The following is a 21,092-nucleotide window of genomic DNA, read 5'->3' on the forward strand; positions in this document are numbered from 1 at the left end:
TAAAACGCAAATGCACAAACACAGCACCAGAAACGCAATCCAAACGGGTACTTAGTGTCTGTTTAGCTCCAGCTTAAAAAGCCAGCTTATTTTACTATTTAGCTTATTTTTGCTACTATTCATGGATCTCATTGCATTTTTTGGTACTATTCATGGGTCCCATGTACTTTTTCAGCTAAATTTTACTTTTTTTACAATACTTTTAGCAAAAAATTTCAATTTCAATTTCAACAAAATAAGCGAATCCGAAACAGACCCTTAATAGTGGCTAGTGAGTTTCACAAAAATTATTAATTTGATTTACTATGACATTTTGAAATTTGGTTAGGAGGAAATTGAAATGTTACTCTTAATTGTGTAAATTATGATAATTAGCTTATAATCTTATACATATGCTTAGTAGAGAAGGTATTTGGTATCAAATGATACCATAGTAGTGGCATCAAAATCCAAAAAATGTGAGAATTGTCAGCAAAAAATAACTACTCCACTAACAAATAAAAGATATGTGTTAGTAGGCAATTATTTTTACACACATGTCTCTCATTTATTAAATTTTGATACGGATAATGTGGTATCATTTGATATAAAATAATTTTTCATACTTAGTAAGTAACGGATTGTACATATTCATATAATTACATAAAAGATTAATAAATTTAAATTAAGCCTATTTATATTTTTGAGGTTTCGATGAATGAATTTGCATGAAAATATAACTAATATAGAATTATAGCATAATTGAAAGGAATCTTAACTTTAAATTGAACTTTTAAAACTCAATAAATAAATAAACTAAAAAATTGATTTGTTTTGTCCTTGATGTGTCACCAATCACATTTGTTATCATTATAATTTGTAAATTATTTTATAATAAAATTAATAGTAACTTTAATATTCCCTATTTTATATCACAAATCATAATTGTTAAATCCTGTACTTAATATTTAAAAAATCAATAGTAGATATCATACCTTGTTAAAGGTTTTTGAATAAATTTTTTGGATTAAAACACCATTATTTAATAAATGAAATGCAAAGAGGGTCATGTTGTATACATTTCCAAGTTTTCTTCAACCTATTGGAAAAATTATCACCTATAATATTCTCTATACCAATTAATTTCAACAATTTGTAATTCCTTAAGCTAACTCCTTATTGTTAGCCAATTAGTATTGTTATAGGTTTCAATAATTATTTTCTTTATGAAAAATTATTGAATACTTCAGGAGTACCATAAAAGCATATTCCCCTCTTTCACATTAATTGTGGGTTCTATCATAAATTTAATTAGTGAGACCCACAATTATGTGAGAGGGGAGAGTATGTATTTATGGTACTCCGGGAGTACTTAATAATTACCCTTTCTTTATAATACATACATGTCAAGTCACCAATATCAACATTATCCATGGATGTAGAGTAAAGCAAGAATCATTATCAGCAGATTCAACACCATCCAATAAATAAATAAATAAAAAGATAGAAGGAATTGAATTTCAATGAATGAACCACTAAAATACAGGTCATCATGAAGTTGTCTCTATTCGTCTATATGTGCCAAATTTGCCATTTAACATCATTTTGGGAACAATTTTGTTATTTAGCAGGTTTTCAATAGCATCTCGAGTTCACTATAGCAACTTGAGCTTAAGAGACTCAAGTTCTATGTGCTGGCAGAGCTAAGGTAGATTTAAAATCCACATGGAACTTGAGTTTTATACACTTGAGTTTCTTTCCTGTTCTTCCTTTTTCGTATTCTCCCTCTTCTTCCTTCGTTCTTCCTTCTCTAGATCAATCGTTCTTCCTACTCCAAACCCTTTCTCTAAACCCAAATAAAAAACAACTCCAGACCCAAATCAAAAACAACCCCACTCTTCCTTTTCTTCCTTCATTCTTCTTTCTCCAAACCCAAATTAAAAACAATCCGAGACCCAAATCAAAATCAACCCCACGAATTCATAATATCTCATACACTATTCTTCCTTTTCTTCCATTTCTCAAACATTTCTCTTTTCGTCCACCACCACAAAGAGAAACAGAGAGAAAGAGAGAGGCGACTCTCTTGATTGTCGGCCGAAGAACTCGTCGCCAAACTTGTTCCCTATCTCTCTCAATCTCGTTCCCTATCTTTCTTGGAATTTTCTCCCCCTCTTTGCAAGTTTTGATCTGAATGAGTTTGTTGGGTTCAGGTTTACAATTTGTGATTGGGATGAGGTGATGCGTTTGTTGGGTAAGGAGCTAAAGGTAAAGTGAATCTGGTCTTTTGGTTTTGTTTCGTGGAACTTGAGTCGAGTTCCATGTGTACTTTTTTTCCACGTCAAACTGCCAACACTTGGAACTTGAGTCTTAGAAACTCAAGTTCCTTCTTTGAACTCGAGTCTTTGAGACTCAAGATGTTAGTTTACTAAAATGTTTAGGAAATATGCTAGCTAACTAAATAGTTTCTAAAATGATGGTAAATGGAAAATTTCGTTGTCTATATATATAGACAATCCTTTAATAAAAAAATAATAATTAAAGTAATAACTATTTTATTGAGATTGATGGGCAGTAATAATAAGGTGATCTTATATGTAAGTAAGTAAGTAAGTATTATTATTGTGGTCTCCATTCTCCACCTTTTGGCACTAGAATTAAGAAATTTTTTGGGAGATATGGCACAAAATTAGCCTACAATTGAAATTCAATTTATAATTTAATTGGATTTTCTTTCAGTTTTTAGTTTAATATAAAACTAGGATGTAACCCACACTAAGATTTATAGATTCTTTACCAAAAAAATAAAAGATTTGTAGATCATATGTTTAGCTATCATATTTTAATATTTTTGGGTTTCTATTTTTTATTTTAACTTAAACCATGGTAATTTCATCTAATTTTTTGGTAGCACTTTAAAAAAAAAAGAATCAATCATATAGTTACAAGGAGGTGTTTTGATTCTAATTAACTTGAATATACTTATAATTTGGTCAATAACAAATATTTATCATTTTTTATATATTGAAATGAAACTTGTCAGTTTCCCACGTGATGATTATAGCATACTATATATGACCCATGAAATGCCATGAATCATCCCGAGATCAATCTTAAGGTGGGTTAGATCATTTGTATTTATATAATAATAAAATGATTAGATTAGGTGTGTTTGGTTTTTTATATACTTCATTTGATACTGATCTCTTCGTATTTTTCAATGAGTAATTAACTTGTTACAAAAAGTTAAAATCATGAATAGGACACGTGGTGCAAGATTGGATCTTAATTAAAATCTAATCAATTTATAATTTAATTGGATTTTAGCTCAATTTTGACTTTATATATATATATATATATATATATATATATATTATCCCAATCAAAAGACCTTACGATTCATTGGTTTTTAAAGATACTATAGGGCGGGTTGAAGATTTTTCAACCCAAGTTCGTTGGTTGGCTTAGATTGAAAAATAGCCAAAGAGATAGGGTTGTTAAAAAGACAAAATGGACAGAACAGGACCACTTAAGACCGAAGAGGACCGAACAAACAGAACTGAACTGAATAAGACTGAAGAGGACCAAATAAGACTGAATGGATCGGATAAGATCGAACAGGACTAAATTAGACCGAATGGACCAAAAAAGGACCTGATAAGATCGAAGAGGACCAAATAAGACAGAATAGGACCGAGCATGAACGGATGGACTGAACAAGACTAAATAAGACCAAAGAGGATCGAATGAATGGACCGAACAAGATTAAACAGAACCGATTTAGACCGAATGGACCGAAAAAGGCCGAATAAGACTAAATCAACCGAAAAAGGTCCTAATAAGAGCAAAGAGGACCAAATAAGACAGAATAGGACCGAACATGAACGAACGGACTGAATAGGACCAAATAAGACCAAATAGAACCGATTAAGACCGAATAGACCAAATAAGACCGAATAGGAACGAATGGATCAAAAAAGTACATAATAAGAGCGAAGAGGACCGAACATGAGCGAATGGACCGAACATGACTAAATAAGACTGAGTAGGACCGAACAAGATTGAAAAGGACCGAATAAGATTGAACAGAACCTATTAAGACCGATTTGACTGAATAAGACCAAATAAGACTGAACATAACAGAATAAGACCGAATGGACTGATAGGTACGAATGGTCTGAAAGGACCTAATAAGAGCAAAGAGGACCGAATAAGACAGAATAGGATGGAATGAGAATGAATGGACTGAACAGGAGAAGACCGAATGGACTGACAAAGACCGAACAAAACTGATTAAGACTGAATGGACCAAATAAGGCTGAACAAAACTAATTAAGACCAAGCATAACCGAATAAGACTGAACAGAACCAAATATGACTGAAGTGGGCCCAAAAAGACTGAAGAGGGCCGAATAATACAAAATTGGACTGAACATGAATGAATGGACCAAACAGGACCAAATAAGACAAAAAGGACCGAATGGACCAAATAGGATTGAATAAGACTAAATACGACCGATGGCCAAATAGGAATGATAGGACTGAAAAAAGGACCTAATAAGAGTGAAAAGGACCAAATAAGACAAAATAGGACTAAACATGAACGAATGGACTGAATACAACCATAGAGGACAGAATGGACCGAATAAGACCAAATAGAACCAATTAAGACTGAAGAGGACCGAATAAGACCAGAAGAAAGTATATATATATATATTTTAACTCCACGGTTTCTATCATTATCTCTTTCTCTTAGTTGGCTCAACTTTTCTTTCACTCATAGTCACAAAGAGCAGTGCTATTGACAATCTCAAGGTAGTAAAGATTATGATCTTATGTGGGATCGATGAGAAGTTTTGTAGATCAGATCAAGAATTATACGTTTAATTTTCCGCAAAAAAAAAAAATCAGTAACAATAATACATGTTAAAGAATTATAATAACAAAACTAAATGTGGCCTAACTTACTCATAGAATGTACTAACTACTTAGTACCAAATTACCAATACATGAATAAATAACAAATTTTGAACTTACAAGTTCCAATATAAAAAAATATACATAAAATTCCAAATTAAGAAATCTGACATTGGCTTCAAAAGGAAAATCATTCTCATTCCAATGTTATAAAGATTTTGTAAATATTTCAATTGTATTAATATAATGAGAAATGTCAGGCTCTTCAAAACCCTTTTTAATTTAATCAATAGGGTTGGACAATCCTAATTTCATTGTAGAGAAACATGATTGTAAATAATTTTTATAATTTCAACAGACGTTGATTAAATTGCTTAGAAACTATATGAACGATTTTACACCAATCCAAATTGATTCTATGGGATAGGATTGTAAGGATTTTATAAAGTAGGATAATAGGATCTTATGTTTCATCATTAAGGATTGTAGTCTCATATCGACCCTACCCCATTTAAAGACTCCATACCAATTATATCATTTTTATGGGTTAGAATTGTAGAATTTTACAAACCAAAATAAAAACTCCAAGGAATTAGCTTCATAGTGCTTAAAATCTCATAATATCCTTGAAATCTTTTACTAGCATTTTGGGGTTGCCACCCTTATAGGATTCCTCTTTATGCTAATATGATGGAATCCATCAACCATTTGAGTTGTCACTTGTCAAGTTGTCATTGATCTTTATATGGACCCATTTATTAATATTATTTTATTTTTTGCCATTTACAACTTGTAATTTTTATGATTGCCAAATATTTTGTGAAAAAGAAAAAAAAAATGGTGACTTTTAGAATTTTTTTATTTTTGTTTTGACAAACAACTTTTAAACTTAAGTATTCATTACCCAAACCCAACCTATGCGTGCCAAAAACAGAGTAAACAAAAAAACTTTAGATAGACCCATGATTTTAAAAACTGGACCGTATTGGTGACTGGTTCCAATTAAGAAAAAAGTAAGAAAAACCAGAACCGGTGCGGTTGAACCGGTTATTGAAATTGAAGAAGAAGGAAAAAAAAAAAGCTACAACCAAATTGTGAAAACATATTTGATCTGTACTGAAATGAGATTTGGAGGAAATCTCAGATCTGAGAGTGAAAATAAAATGAAAGAAATACTTGTGTTGGATCGTGGATGAAATGCATGAGAGAGCTTTGCTTTGAGCTTTGACTGGAATTAGATTTTGAAAAAGAACTTGTCGAAAGAGGGAGGAGGAGGAGGACAATGCCTACTGTCTTTGACGAAAGAGTATGGTAAAGAAGACAACTGAAAAGTAAAAAGTTTGAATTTGATAGGAATGAGGGTAAGTGCAGTGGTACTGGTTGTACCGTGCGAGTGTGTGTGCTTGTGTGTGTTTGGTGATGATAGATTTAAGGGAGGGGAAAAAAAACAAAAAGGAATAGAAAAGAAGAATAAACGTGTGACTGGGATGGAATGACTTGTCTAGTCATGTTGATGTTTTGGCTTTTGAATACAATTTTTACCATTGACCATACTTTACAACGTGGCCAGTTATGGTAAAAATGGTATAATATGTGGTAACATTAATATTACTTAAAAAAAAAAATTGTGTTACTAACATCATTTTATTAAAAAAATAGAGTTAAATTTAAACGATTACACTATTATTTATAAAAACAAAAATATGAAACCTAAAAAAGAAACTATATTTTCTCAACAATTAGTAATTAGAAAAAAAAAGAAGGTTGTATGCCATTGCCAAAAAATTCTTTCTATTTTTTTATATTTTCTTAATATAATTTATGAAAAATTAAAATTCACATAAAAATTACTTAAATATATAAACTTATATTTTATGCATAATTTTAAATTATAAAAACTTAGAGCAACCACACTAGATCAGCTAAAATCTGCTAAAATAAAAGAAAGTACAACTTTTACACATTTTATACAAAAAAACACCCACATTAGTGAGTTTATAAATGGGCAAAAATGTAAAAATTCATACACGAGCTACAGTACCTGTGTAAATATACACGGGTACTGTAACTTGTTTATTAAGTATTTTAATATTATTTGTACAGTACAAAACTCATTTTCGCTATCTTTTTTCTCTCTCCTCTCATTGAGCAACGCCATGCTTCTCTCAGGTCTCAGCTGTTCTCTTTTCCTCCTCTCATTCTTGTCTCTAGTGCTTTTTGTGTTTAAGAAACTTGATAGAACCAACACCTCTCTTTCCATTGGTTCCCATATCGAATTGGTGAAGTTTAGCTTTATTGCAAAATAAAAAATCCCTAGATTCAATCAGATCACGATGAAAAAGAAAGGAAAACCATAGGAATAGAGAGGCGGTTTCTTGCTGATCGGAGCTTAACGATCGTCGGTAGTTGGGGCTTCCTCTTCTTCTCTATGCTCGTGCTCGGGTTCAGTGCTTGCCATAGCCTTTGATTTCTTGCTTTGATGTTGTAGAGAATGGGTCTGAGTGAGAGAGAGGCAGTAAGGGAGAGAATAATAAAAATTTGTAAAAAAATGAATATTTTATTAAAAAAGTGTGTATAATAGACAAACTGATGTGAGTATTTTGTAAAAATGATGGTATAAAATAGAAAAAGTAGGTTTTGAATGTGCAAAATTCAAAATTTTTTGCACATACTGATGTAGTTGCTCTTACAATTTAAACAATTTATTGATGATATAACTATTAATTTTTAATTTTCTAAAAAATCTGTAAGTACGGAAAATATGAGAAGAAAATATAATTTAATGATAAATTTATTAAATTTTATTTTTAATAAAAAAATATTTAATAAGGTTGTAGCAAAAAATTACCACTAATTTTATAGTTAAACTTTATAAAAAAAGAAAAAAAAGAAAAGAAAAAAAAAGAAATAAGAAGAGTGTACGTAGCTCTGCTGACATGGCAAACCATAACGGATCGTTTAGTCAAATACCCCTCAGCCACCATTACAGCAAAAGACATCAAAAAGGAAAAAGAAAACACGCACGGACCTATTCATTCAGAACCTGGTCCGATACGATCTCGATTGGTGGCTGAGCACAATAAACAAGTCGAACTCGGAAAATCCATACGATCCAAACTCTTTTCTCCAGTACGTTCGTTTTCTCAATCTCCACTAAGCTCTGTTTGGTTTTGAAAAAATCATAAAATTAGTCTTTTTGGTTAATAATGTTGTGTTGTTATGATTGGCTTGAATTTTTTTACGTTATTTTATTGTGATGAATTATTTGACTGTTAATGCTTGAAGAATGAGTGTAATTTGATGTTTATAATCTGTTTGGTTGCTGAGAAAATTGGAAGGAAAATAATAGGATTATGTTTTGGATGTTCACGTTTGATTCTGTTTTGGGTTAGGTTTTAAAATTTTGAGAATTTTTTCTTGAACCCTGCTTAGAGATAGTATTGGTTTTTTTATTTTTCATGTCTTGAATAAAGAAAAATCTATCCATAAAATGTTGGGGAGGGTTCAACTTTTAATGGGTTTTCGAAGATTTTAAAGATGGTGTCAATTTAAAAAGCTATAAGATTAGCTATGCTCTATGGTGTTGTGCTGTTAAGAAAAACGTTCATAAAATGAGTGTAGCTGAAATGAGAATATCAAGATAGAAAATTGTAATTACAACGAAAGATTTTGAAATTGAGAAATTTGCTTAAAGATATGGCTGACCCCTATCGATGAAAAGATGAGGGAGAATCGCTTGAGATGGTTTGGTTACGTGCAAATCAGAGTGACTAATGCAACGGTGAGAAAGATTAGAAGTAGTAAAAAAGAACATACTGATTAAGGAGGTAACAAGGAATATGATTTTGGATAGAAAAGAATGGTGGACAAGAATGCATGCATATAACCTTGATTAGTTTATTGAGGATCCATAAGTTGACCCCAAAATTTTGGGATTAAGGCTAAGTTGCTGTTGTTGTCAATGTAGAAAGTTATTTGATTGAAATGAAGGGAAATTTTGAGATTTGAAGTCCAAACATATGTGGAGGTTGGTGTGTTTGCTCAAGATTGAAATGAATTTTGAAAATTTTGGTTTGCCATTAAAGTGCTGTGATTTAGCGGCATGAAGTTTGAATAATTGTTGAGAACTTGGAGGTGAAGTTAAGCATAGTGATTATTTTTTTTTCTTGGGGCGAAAACTTATCAAAAAAGTTAAGCACAGTGAACCTTCTGAGATGGCTGTTGGAATTGTAGAGAACTTTACGTGTGGTGTGATAAGAAAGATGGAGAACTACATAAGTAATGGAAATTGGGGAACCTGAATAGGTTATTGCTTGTTTTATAATGATTGTATTCAATATAGTGTACATTTGTCTTTTCCCCCACTGTTAAAAATTCTGGTTGATAGGTGTGTTAGACATTGTTAGATATATTTTCTTAATGCAGTCATAATAAATGCAGCTGGTGAAACAGTATACTTGTTAATAATCGTAACTTTGCACAGGAAATATTGCTTAAGTCGATTTGGAAACTGCAATCTGCGTGAGATGGACAATGATAATGATTTTACATTTTGTCAGGTATGTTTGGTACTTACATTTGATATGATAAATTTATAGCTTAATTACCTTATTGAATTGGCTTGAACTTATATTAAGAATTTTCTATGTTAAAATAAGTTTGATTTTGGGTGCTTTTTAAATTGAATGAATTTATCTAAGTAGATGGTTATGGTTATAAATTTAGGTTAGCTCACCTTCCGACCAAGAAGATCATGAGACAAAGAAGCTTGTGTCGGATGTTCGTGGTATTACTATAGAAGATGAATTCTCAAATGGCAGCAATAGTAGTCAGAGTAGTGGTTTTCTGTGGAATGAAGCTCCAAAAAATACTGCCTCTAAGAGGCAGGATAAAGTTGGTTCTCTTTCTTTCAATGTTATTGATACGTCCTCTCCAAAACAGTCAAGTGAACAGTCAAGTGAACTGTCAAGACCAGTAGCATCAGGAGGCACTGGAGATTCTGTCAACAAAATTCAGGAACGGACTGTTTCAAGGAAGCCTGCACCTCGAGCCAAGGTTCCTTTTGAGAAAGGATATAGCCAAATGGACTGGCTTAAGCTTACGCGAACGTATCCTGACCTCGCAGGTACTTGAAAAATATATTTCTTTGTGAATTTGCTTCACATATTTAACACTTTTTTTCTTCCTTTGGTTCATTCCAGCGATTTTGAAAATGCTCTGAGGTGTGTGCTATAAAATACTAATTAATTTGTTTATGTTTCTGTCACAATTATGTTTAGTTTATAAAGCTATTATAACTTGAGGTTTGCCTTTTAAGCAATGCTCAAGATTAATCCTTAATATGCAGTTTGAGAGGCTCAATGATGTATGGGAGCCTTGAAAGATTCAACCTTTGAAATCTTCTGAGGTGGTGTGATATAAGAAAGTTTAGGTTTAGGAAAAAGAAGTTTTAGAAATTGAATTTAGGTTACAAGGGGCTGCTGTGATGACCTGTTGCTGATGGTATTTGATATCCTTCTATGCTACATGAGTAGAACACTTTGTTGAATTTGATTAACACATTATTTGCTTTGAAGATTCCTCATCTACTTGGCAAGAATTGCTTTTGAAACTGCTTTCTCCCTTTGGCTCCATGCTAGCATCTTAGAAAGTCGGTGGATCCATGCTAGTATCTTAAGCTGAAGTGTTTTGGAGCCTTATCCTTTTTCCTTCACAACCTCTTTATGTATGGACACCTAACATTTTTGCTCCCATCATCCTCCTTTCAGGTCATTTTAGAATCTGCATTTAAAATTTTTCTTCTCTTAGGCAGTCTCTTTGTATTCTTCTTCGATGCTTCTGTACCTGCGTCCTGTCCTGTTTTTGATAAGTTTATATACTTATGCAAAATTATTTATTTGACATTTTTCCACCTAAATTGGTTTTTCAAATTTTTTTAGATGGTCAAATATGCTTAATTTTTTTTTTTTATTAATTTTTTTATATGCATTTCTGCTTCTATTTTTCTTTTGCCTCCAATAAAACAACGCACCATAACAATCTGTTCCACTATTGATTTCCTTCCAAAATCATGTGGGGCTTGCTCTCCCTCCTCTTTGTTGTGTCTGGCAACTATGGGCAATTTTAGTTAGGAAATAGGTCTATTGCTTATAGTCAGATGGTGTTGGGTTACCTGAAGGTTGCTTATGCATCTAGCTTCTCCATATTGTGAAATTCCTACATAAACTAGTAGAGAGACTTATATGTGGTTACAATTTTAATTAATTAAATGGTTGTTAGTTGCACTGCATGAGCTCGTAAAACAAGTTTGATTTATTGTAATGGCTTTTACATGGTAATTGAAACGTTACTGACTCTGCTTCTTGATTCCAGATTTAAAGGGACAGTCAAATAAGAGGCTCATTTCTATGAATGAAGTTAAACAACATCAGAAAGAAGGTTCCATGTGGACTGTATTAAAGGGTCGTGTGTACAATATATCTCCATACATGAGATTTCATCCTGGAGGTATGTTCATGATCTTAACGTACTCAATTTTTATTTAAATAATTTTATTATTTTAATATTCTTAATCTCAAGTTTTATATTGATTGTGGCCAAATTCTCACTTATTTAATAATTATGTTGTCTAGTGAGTCTAACCATAGAACAATCCTAATATAACCTAATTTTACTGTTTTAAATCCCATACTATCTAGCTCTTTTTCAAACTCAAATCCAGCCCATACTATCCCAACAAGCAGGTAGACAGATTTTCCCTAATTTTTCCTGTGTCACTTTATGACTTATTTTTAAAACTTAAAAGGCTGGATGGGAGGGCTCTCCATTTTTCAAGGAAATTGAATTATTTGAAGGTTGCATACCCTTATTCATAGCCAATCAATAATGTTAAGAGACAAAAATTATGAGACGTAATGCTCAAAAGCATCTCCAATCTCTAACTTGCAGTATTTGATTATGTGATTTGTTGAAGAACAGTTATGTCATGTTATCACTGAAAACATGTTTAGGTATGGAGTTGTATATTCCCCTCCAAAAGATACTTTATGATGTCTTCATGTGTTGCTAGGTTGCATCCTCATTCAAGAAATCCATGTCTAATGTGGTATAAATATGAATTAGTGCTTGTCTTTTGACAACATTTCTTTTTGCAGGTGTTGATATGCTGATGCAGGCAGTGGGAAAAGACTGTACATCCTTATTCAGTATCCTTTTTTAGAATGTTCATAGATTTAATGGTTTCTTCAGGTCATGCCTAAATTGTAGTTTTGTTTCTTTGGACTCAAAAAGTTTTACTCTTTTTCGACCCTTTGGTTTTCAGTTTTCATCAGTAGGACCTTTTTGCTAGACACCCCCCCCCCCCTTCCTTTCTCCCTCTCCTCTTTTTGCTGCATGTGTTTTGCAAGTGAAACTAAGAGCGAACTTAGGATGAATAGGTGATTTATGCCAAAAAAATTTGCTTTGTTTTTTGTTTTTGTTTTTTTGTTTTGGGTTTTTAACTTAAAATTTCTATTGAAAACCTAGTCAAAGCCAACGCCCCAAAATAATTTACTCATCACTGAAGGAGCTGCAATTTCCAAGCTAACTCTTAGAACCAATAAGTCAGTGCCATATAAGTTTTAATTTTGATTATAAGCTAGCTTATTGCTTCACCCCCCCTCCCCCCCCCCCCCCCCCCCCCCTCCTCTACTTATTTTATTAAGATTTTACATTTTATCTATAATACTTTAAGCAAAACGCTTTCAACAAAAAGCTAGAGAAGTTGTTTTCAAATGGACGCACTTCATCTCTTGCATACATGTTGCTTCTTCCTACTCTATAACCTATTGAAAATTGTCAGAATCAACTACAAATCCTTAATAAGTTCGTTTTAGATAAATACCATGCTTGGGTGAATGCTGAATTTTTACTAGAGAAGTGCCTTGTGGGTACTTTAGATGATAGCAAGTGAAGAGCAGCAATAATGGGGGTAATAAAGAGGTGGTTCTAGGCCCCATTCATAATCATAGCAGATTGGCACAGATATTGCATTTGATGTACGAGATTATTGTTACTGTGAAATGATACCCCCTTTTATGGTAGGGTTATATTTACCATACCATTTGAATTATTTTACTTGGGCATGTATTTTCCACAAAGTTTCTTAGTGGAATCATGCTGAATACGTCAGTATTTTCTCTAATAGAAGTTCAGAAATGTTCTAACATGCCCGTCAAATTACCATAGTTGCTAATGGGAGGGGGTTGAATCCCTTGTTAATTTCTAAACGACGTATGTTGTATCATAACATTCATTTGAACATATTCATATAAGGTATAAAATGATATGAAAAGATCTCAGATTAAATATGCACTTAACCATACTAAAGCCTCTACATATGCATGTCACTCAACATTACTCATTTTCCAAGTCTGCATTACTACATGGATCACATACACAAGATCTTCCCATTACATTTTTCTCTGAATAGAAAATCACATAGCTTTCTAATCTGACACCAAGTGACAATGGAATATTACTAGTACCATAAAACATAATTCAAACAGTTTAGATAACAAGTTTAAGCAGAAGATGGGCCTCATCAACGGTCTAATCTACAAAAAAAGCAGGATCTAGTAACCGTTGCAAAATCTCTATCAAGATAACAAGTGGGAAGTAGATAACAGAAATAACATCTAAGCTATTGGCAAAACCCGGACTTGATCAAGCACAGGGCCACAAAGAGATCCAAAATCATCAATTCTAGTATGGTAGAAAGAGCTGTAGAATGTGATTCTGGTCCTGGGTGACAGTGCTTTGAACTTGAAGCTGGCTGTCTTGAACCTGCCCTTGCCTTCAGATTTGAAGGGTACTTTTAAGGTGTCTTTAGCAGCAAATGCTTCAACCATCATTGATCCATGGCAACCATTCTTTGCATCACCAACAGTGAATGTAAGATTGTAGAACTTGTTGGGAACTGTTCTGAGAACCTGGGCAATGGCACTTTCTCTACCTGCAACAAGCTCAACTGCAGCGAGTCCAAAAGGGACGTTGAAGTGCTTTGAGTCTATGAACTTCACGGCTTTAAGGGATTCAATCATCCAACCAGGCAGTGGGGATGTGAGATCTTCTTGCTTTGGAGGGAGGAGGACACCATTGGTGGAGTTTATTAAACGATGGGGACCCTCTTCAAAGCCTGGATTCTTCACCAAGTTATCTGCAAAAAATTATTTACAGTTAAAGATAAAACTAGAGTTGTTCATTGATATAAAGAAAAAAGCACAAGTCTCATGTAATAATACTATAACTGTACAATGTTCAGAGCAGAGAGTAGAATTCAGATCATAGCGAAATTTCTTGGTCTTAACTAGGGTATATCCACATGATGTTAAGGCAGTAATCTAACTATAAGCTGTGATTAGATGACAATTTGGGAGAGCCAACAGAGAAACCAATTGAGTAAATCATGCAAAATAGGGTAGACAGCACAGGGAGTGTAATTTTAGATCTTGGTTATAGTAATGTTCCATCTAGGCTATCATTTTTGAGACTGTTCTAAGGTGCTAACTTAACTATAGATAACAGACTGCTTGGTCTTGTAGAAGCACACAGAATGGCAGATGAAATAACAGTGCAAACATATATAGGGTATACGATCACATCATGGAAATAGATGTCAATCTTTGTCTAAACCACGCAAGATAAAAAAATTGGTATAAAAAGACAGCTCAAATCAATGATGAGCACATCTTGCAAATCTTAGTGAACAAAGGCAATGGATAAATTACCAATTGTCTAAAAAGCAAACGAAGACAGGGTTCAACTTCAAACCCAAGATCACCTACTTTAATAGCATGATAAATTACCAATTGTTTCAAAAGTTTAACTCGTTGGGAAATGATGAAATTAATCATTTTACCCTTATTCTAATAACTATATTCTGATTGATTTTTATTATTATTATTATGACCAGCAATAACCCATATCATAGATCTAGCATTCCAACTTGACAAGTTGCAGTCCTTTTTGGTTTAAGTAACAAGTAGCATGTATACAATTGCAGAAGAAGCCTCCAGATTGATTTTTAGAACAAGTAATGTTGCAGAAAGACATCACAAACTAAGGAAGCCTGGGTAAAGTATGATATACCAACAGAAAAGTTAACAAAACCACCAAGGTCTGTCTCTAGAAATAGAAAAGAATGGCTTACCTCTTGTGGGCCTTGGAGGAAAGAGCTCCTTGATAGCAACTGCGTCCAAGAGTGGTCCACAAGCAGGGTCCTCTTGAACCCCAGGATTGTGGAATGTCAAGTTAGCAACATTAGAAGTGGCAATGAATCCCCAAGCATAAGTATCACCTCCATTACTGCTGTAGAGTGTCTGCAAAGGAAGGTCTCCTTTCTGAGGAGGCACTGAGATCCTCAAAACCTCTTCTTGTGCACATGTTCTTGATGCCCCAAAGGTTAAAGCATACAGGGAGCCTGGTTTAACTTTGATACTCTGAGAGATTGAGGCCTCATTGCCAAGCCTTACAGCATGGACACCATGTGCCACAGCAAAGTACATGCCCCCAGGCTGTGGCCCCCCAGAGATGTATTCCACCAAGCCATTGATTTCCCATTTGGGCAGTGCATATTTTCCTATGAGTACTGTTTTCTTGAGGTCAGTGGATTTTGGTTGCTCTTCAAAGTTACCATTTCCTACCAATCCTGTACAAAAATAGAAAGAGCACCATAAATTAATAAGGGTTGGTATATAATTATATTAGAAATATATCAAATGTAAACTCTCTCTTCTAGAGTTCTATCCTATCCGTCCATTTTGAAAAAAGTGGAGTGGATTTGACCACGTCAACAACAATTAAACAAAAGTTGATTATCATCAACATGGTATTTATCTAAAGTTTTGATAACATGGCAAAATCCAATCTATTCATTTCAAAATAGATGGATAGGATTTTTTGAACTCTTTATAGTTAGCCTAACAACTTTAGAAGATTTTCATTCAAAAAGGAAAATGTTTCACAAAATCTGTGTTTGAGAGAGAGAGAGAGAGAGAGAGACAGAGAGCAAAAGGAAAAATCTTTCAACAAATCTAAGTGAGAGAGAGAGAGAGAGAGAGAGAGCAAAAGGCAAAATCTTTGAACAAATCTCTGTATGTGAAAGTGAGAGCAAAAAGTGAGGACCTAATAACAAACCAGAACAGATCCTAAAGCCACTTCAAAAGAGTGTACACAACATAACATGGGAACCCAACTTGTAGAACAGATCAGAATACCATGAACTCCGTAACTAAGCCAAATGGGGTTAGAGAGAGCAAAAATTTGAGTGAAAAATACACTTCCAACAAAATAGATATAAGTATTGTGGACTAAAACCACCACAAGAACAATGCAAAGCAAAGTAAAAAGCAACAAGATCCAGCTCAACAAAACAGATCAGAGTCTAAACCAAAAGGAGTTGAATGTGAGCATTTTACCGTCCAAACTTGTAGCTGCAAAAGCAGCACTAGTGAGCAACAAGAAGAAGGAAGCAAGCAAAAGTGTGATACTCAGTGACATTTCCATAAGGAAAACTAGGCAAGAGGAAAAAGAGCTAGGCAGCTGAAATGGGTTTCCTTTCTGTATTGTGAGCTGTGAAGTCCTTTATTATATTCAAGCTGGATAAGAAAAAGTGGGTTTAGGAAATGATGAAGAAAAAGGGTAGCTTAAATCACGTTAAAAAAGCCACTGTTAGTGAAGCAAGACCTGGTTGAGTTGTCTGTCTGTCTCAGATTATAAAAACCAACATTTTCTCCATAATTAATGGCAGAGCAGTGTCATTCTGGTAAATTTGTCTCGTAAAAAATAAAAAAATAAAACAAAGATATTTTGGTAAATTTGGTCTTTGTTTGTCCATGTATGCTGGAATTATTGTTGTGTTATTGTTTTGAATAGTATTATTGTTTTCCTGAATTAGCTCCTTGATGTTGGGGTTATTCTCTAAGTGGAAAAATGAATAACAAAAATATAAAGAAAATGATATTTCTTCATCATGATTCATGAATGGTTTCTTTTACGTTGTCTCACTAATTGGGATTCATGATAGAACCACTCCTACTGTTTTTTTTTTTTAATTAAAGTTTTTTTTTTAGTGTTCACTTATGATGGTTGTGTTATTTATTATCAAATTATAATACTAATTGGTTTTTTTTTTTTTTTGGTAGGAGCCTCACACTTTTTATTTAACCATTAAATTTTTTTTCAGTTGAGCTGATTAAAACCCAGATAATTCACTCCGAAGATAGTAATGAGAAAACAACTATTCATAACGTGAAAATAAAATGAGCTCATTAAAATTTCCTTTTATTCAACTTTCATTATGGAATGAAGCAAATGCCTATTATGGTTTGGAGGCAAAGCATTTCCAACAACAATTCATTAACTTTGGAAGATACTATAGTAGCTACTTTTTCTTAGATGTAACTAGATATTAATGGTTGGGCCGTTGAAGTATAACTACAAAGTAATTAAATAGCAAAGAAGATGGCTTTATTATTATTATTCTTATTATTATTTAATTAATGTACTGACAAGTGATTTTAGTTGTTGAGTATTGATTTTATGATAAATCTTAGTCAATCATTCAACTATTCTACATATGTAGTAGCCGAGCAACCAAACCCACAATTATTAACATTCCATTAAAAAATTTATGACATTAGGATTTCTTTTTTTGATTGTAATTAGTAAAAGAGTCAGACTTAAGTACAGTACTTAGATACTGTTTCTTAAGTTCTTTTTTTAAGATTCTGAAATGTGAATTTTTTCTCATGGAAATGAAGTGTATTTTTTAGTTAAATAACCACATGATTGAATTTTAAGCGGAAAACTTAAAGAACATCACCTAAAATACTGTACCTAAGTTTTGTCCTTAATAAAATGTCCTTAAAAAGATATTGTAATCACCACCACATACTCTTGCACTGGTCACTCCACAAATATAAGTGCTTGTGGGATGTGAGTGTAAGGGCTGGAGTTCAAGTCTCCAAGAGGGAGTTTCGCACACATATACACTTAGATTAGGCTAAAGTATAAATTCTATTTTGTATATAAAAAAATTGTAACCAATAAAAAAAATAATGTTTTTTAATTACGGATTTTCTTGCAATTGATATAAATTAAAGTGACTTTGCATAATTTTTACTGTTTTTTCCCTTTTTTTTTCTGAACAACAAAAAAGGGTTTGTGATAACTGACAAATATATATTTTTTAACACTCTTTAATTTTGATACGTAAGATTCACCTTCTTATGCAAAGGAAAATATGATTAGCTAATTATAGTTTCCTAGAAAAAAAAACCGATAAATAGATTAGATACAGAGAAAGAGTAATGATTTAGCACTAATTTTATGGAGCTTGGAATTTACTGTTTTTTTTTTCTTTTTCAGAAAAGGTGAAAATAAGGATTCAACCAATATCTTTTGTACTAATTGATTTATTATCATTGAGTAAAGAAAAAAGTATTTCTTGCAGTCCATGTGCACCATGTGCAATGTGATCTGCTTCAATGTCTTATTCTGGAAATTGTCCAAATTAGCTTAGCTAAGAGCCTAAGATCTGATATCAGATTTTGTTTGTGCAATTAATTCAAATTTAGGTTTGTTCATCCGACAACTATAATCCGTGTGGGGCTCATGATAAATGGAATTGGAAATTAGGGAAATCGTTCATTCCTTTTTCAAATGTTATGTGGATCCACGGTGTAGCTGTGGAGCATATCAACATAGAAAAAATTATTTAGGTTCTTGTCTAAGTTGACCATTTATGGTGCTTTGAAGTTGTTTAAGCGCGTTTTAATTTTTTTTTTTTTTTTGCTTACAACAAGGTGTAATTATTTAGTGATTTGAGAGTATAATAAATATGTATTCATCTTCTCACACCCATAAATATTGGTTCCACCATGAAGTGGGTTATTGCATTTGTTTCATGGTCTTTACTCTTTCCTCCAAACGGTGGCTTAGTTTTCCCTTCTTTGTTGGCAATTGAAAATTTTTCATCATAAACTTTCTTCCTATTTACAATGTCCCTTCAAACTATCAATTTACTCAATTGACACCTTAATTTGAAACAAAATGTAATAAAGCTGTGGAAATAAGGTTCAAATTCATGGCGATATGTTCTGTTACCATGGTTTTTTTTTTTTTTTTGGAAAAACTTCAGCTATTAGGAGTTTTATAAATTTAATCATATAACCATTATTTTAAAAGAATTTATTTGCTCATCATGATTTTCATTGAGAATAGTAAGATTTTAACTTTTCACGAAAACTTTGAAGCTCCCTAAAGCTATACCTATATCCTCAAAACCATGAAACTTCAGTTTAATTCATGTTCTAATTTTTCAAAAAAACTTTGATTAATTTAATCCCTCCACATTCCACATTATTCTATTATTATTACGATCCATCATATATGAATGAATTAAGTTTTATGCTTGCTACTGCATGAGCAATCTGTCAATGTGTCTGTTCAACAAATAATTTCACAATGGTACATGTTAATGAATTGAAAAAAATTATTTTGATATTGGTTAGTTTCTTCATATTAAATTGTCACTCAGTTTAGTAATGAAGGAATATTTCTTTGGAATTCAAATATTGCAATCCTATAGAAAGGGGTGACCAGACCATAACTATGATGAACTCCTTGGCACCAAATCTTAAACTTTGGATGGTGATGAGTCTATCATATATAAGAAGCTTTTGTTTGGGGTTTGAATCTAGCTATTTCAAACAGAACCCTTTGTATGAACATGTTTATAGGTGAATGGGCACCCAAAAGAATCTTATAAATAGATGCACATGAATTGTTCTACTCTTATTGAGATCAACACACAGGTGAGACAGGACCACTTGCTCTAGAAACTAAAAAGGACCTACATAATACGTAGAGGAGAAACAAACTAAAACTAGAAAGGTACATTGACAGGATTCGGTGATGGTGTTGAAGCTGGTCGTACCATGTGGGTAGAGAGCAAAATGATATTTGAAACAAAGTAGTGTGGTTGCTAGCATAATCGAATGGATAGGGTACTTCAAAGTTTCTAGGACCTTTTATGTTAATTGTTGTTTTATTTAGAACGTTAAAATTGTTCTTAACACAATAAGGTATCTCATGCACACGACGCATACAAAGTTTTTGCCCATAATACCCCCTTTTCATATTTTTTTGTTTTGGTAAGAGATAAGATTGTAAATTGCATCCTTCGAGTTTAGGAAATTAGGATACTTTGAATTTATTGCTTAAAGTTTTAAATTTGGATTAGAAACCCAATATTATGAAGTGTTTGGGGAAGAACAATAGAAGAAGCTTTTTTGTCCATATCAAGTGCTAAGATAGTCATTAAGAATCGATCACCTCAGCTTAAATTAATGTACTCACATAGAATATTGCTTGGGGCGAATTTTTTCTTCTTCGAAATCTTCAATAAGTTTATTTGATAGATTTTTAACATATAATTTTTTTTTTTGAGAAAGGAACATCATTCATTTAATCATAATAATAACGAATCTTAATACAATGCTTCCAAAGCTGGTGGGGGAGAGTCCTCCAACCAATACAAACCATATTCTAAATCTCTAGCATGTTGAGCAAGAACATGTGCTACCTTATTACCTCCCCTCCTAATCTTACTAGTTGTTACCCACTATAAACCTAACATCAAATGGCGAATATCATCAACCACATTGCCTAGGAATGAATAGTTAGCCACATCTGAAGAAATAGATTGCATAACATTGGTATTATCTCCCTCTATCCTTAATCTAGTGAAACCAGCATCCACGACGAATTCAAGAGATCTTTTGCACGCAAAGAGTTCAGCTTCCTCACTTATATCCACCTTCGGCCCAATAGCAGACATACCAACCATAACTTCGCCTTTCTCATTTCGAATTATTGCTCCTATACTAGATTTCTCCATCCTTGAAAAGATTGATGCATCAAAGTTTAACTTGTATACCATTGGTGGAGGTGGCTGCCAGACATCACCGCTTGTTTGCTGCTTCGGATTCACTGTTAAATGCACTTGGGCTTGCTTAAACTCCTACAAAAACTCCTCTGCTATCTTGTTAAGACTGGTCGGGTTCTTCAACTGCCCTCCATACAGTACACAATTGCGTTGGTTCCATATGAGCCAACATTGAACCCAAAACAGCTCCATTTCTTTAGTTGAAAGC

At 33.0% G+C, this 21,092-nt stretch overlaps 2 protein-coding genes across 3 annotated transcripts; one reads left to right on the forward strand and one right to left on the reverse strand.

The window, feature by feature from the left end:
- The first annotated feature begins 7,869 nt into the window (after positions 1 to 7,869).
- Positions 7,870 to 13,105, forward strand: LOC142615650 (cytochrome b5 domain-containing protein RLF). Of its 2 annotated transcripts, none has more exons than XM_075788392.1 (6): positions 7,870 to 8,025; positions 9,380 to 9,455; positions 9,622 to 10,021; positions 11,269 to 11,403; positions 12,051 to 12,101; positions 12,771 to 13,105. In XM_075788392.1, exons 2-6 carry the CDS (start codon positions 9,423 to 9,425, stop codon positions 12,845 to 12,847), a joined length of 696 nt encoding a protein of 231 aa, XP_075644507.1. In that variant the 5' UTR covers positions 7,870 to 8,025; positions 9,380 to 9,422; the 3' UTR covers positions 12,848 to 13,105. The 2 variants fall into 2 exon arrangements, with proteins under 2 accessions (XP_075644507.1, XP_075644506.1); XM_075788391.1 differs by having other exon boundaries at positions 7,896 to 8,029.
- Positions 13,106 to 13,274: 169 nt separating this feature from the next.
- On the reverse strand, positions 13,275 to 16,649 carry LOC142615649 (protein TEEBE). Its single transcript, XM_075788390.1, has 3 exons — positions 16,353 to 16,649; positions 15,086 to 15,583; positions 13,275 to 14,092 (listed from the first exon to the last, which is right to left on the reverse strand). Exons 1-3 carry the CDS (start codon positions 16,438 to 16,440, stop codon positions 13,572 to 13,574), a joined length of 1,107 nt encoding a protein of 368 aa, XP_075644505.1. The 5' UTR covers positions 16,441 to 16,649; the 3' UTR covers positions 13,275 to 13,571.
- Positions 16,650 to 21,092: the final 4,443 nt, after the last annotated feature.

The sequence above is a fragment of the Castanea sativa genome, chromosome 11, assembly GCF_040712315.1.
Source record: "Castanea sativa cultivar Marrone di Chiusa Pesio chromosome 11, ASM4071231v1".
NCBI lineage: Eukaryota > Viridiplantae > Streptophyta > Magnoliopsida > Fagales > Fagaceae > Castanea > Castanea sativa.

Coding starts and splice junctions, on each gene's coding strand:
- LOC142615650 (XM_075788392.1), top strand. CDS start 9,423: ATGGACAATGATAATGATTTTACATTTTGTCAG. Junction 9,456..9,621: donor ATGATTTTACATTTTGTCAG/GTATGTTTGGTA, acceptor TTATAAATTTAG/GTTAGCTCACCTTCCGACCA. Junction 12,102..12,770: donor AGACTGTACATCCTTATTCA/GTATCCTTTTTT, acceptor AGTTCGTTTTAG/ATAAATACCATGCTTGGGTG.
- LOC142615649 (XM_075788390.1), bottom strand. CDS start 16,440: ATGGAAATGTCACTGAGTATCACACTTTTGCTTGCTTCCTTCTTCTTG. Junction 15,584..16,352: donor TGCAGCTACAAGTTTGGACG/GTAAAATGCTCA, acceptor ATTTTTGTACAG/GATTGGTAGGAAATGGTAAC. Junction 14,093..15,085: donor TCCTCCAAGGCCCACAAGAG/GTAAGCCATTCT, acceptor AATTTTTTGCAG/ATAACTTGGTGAAGAATCCA.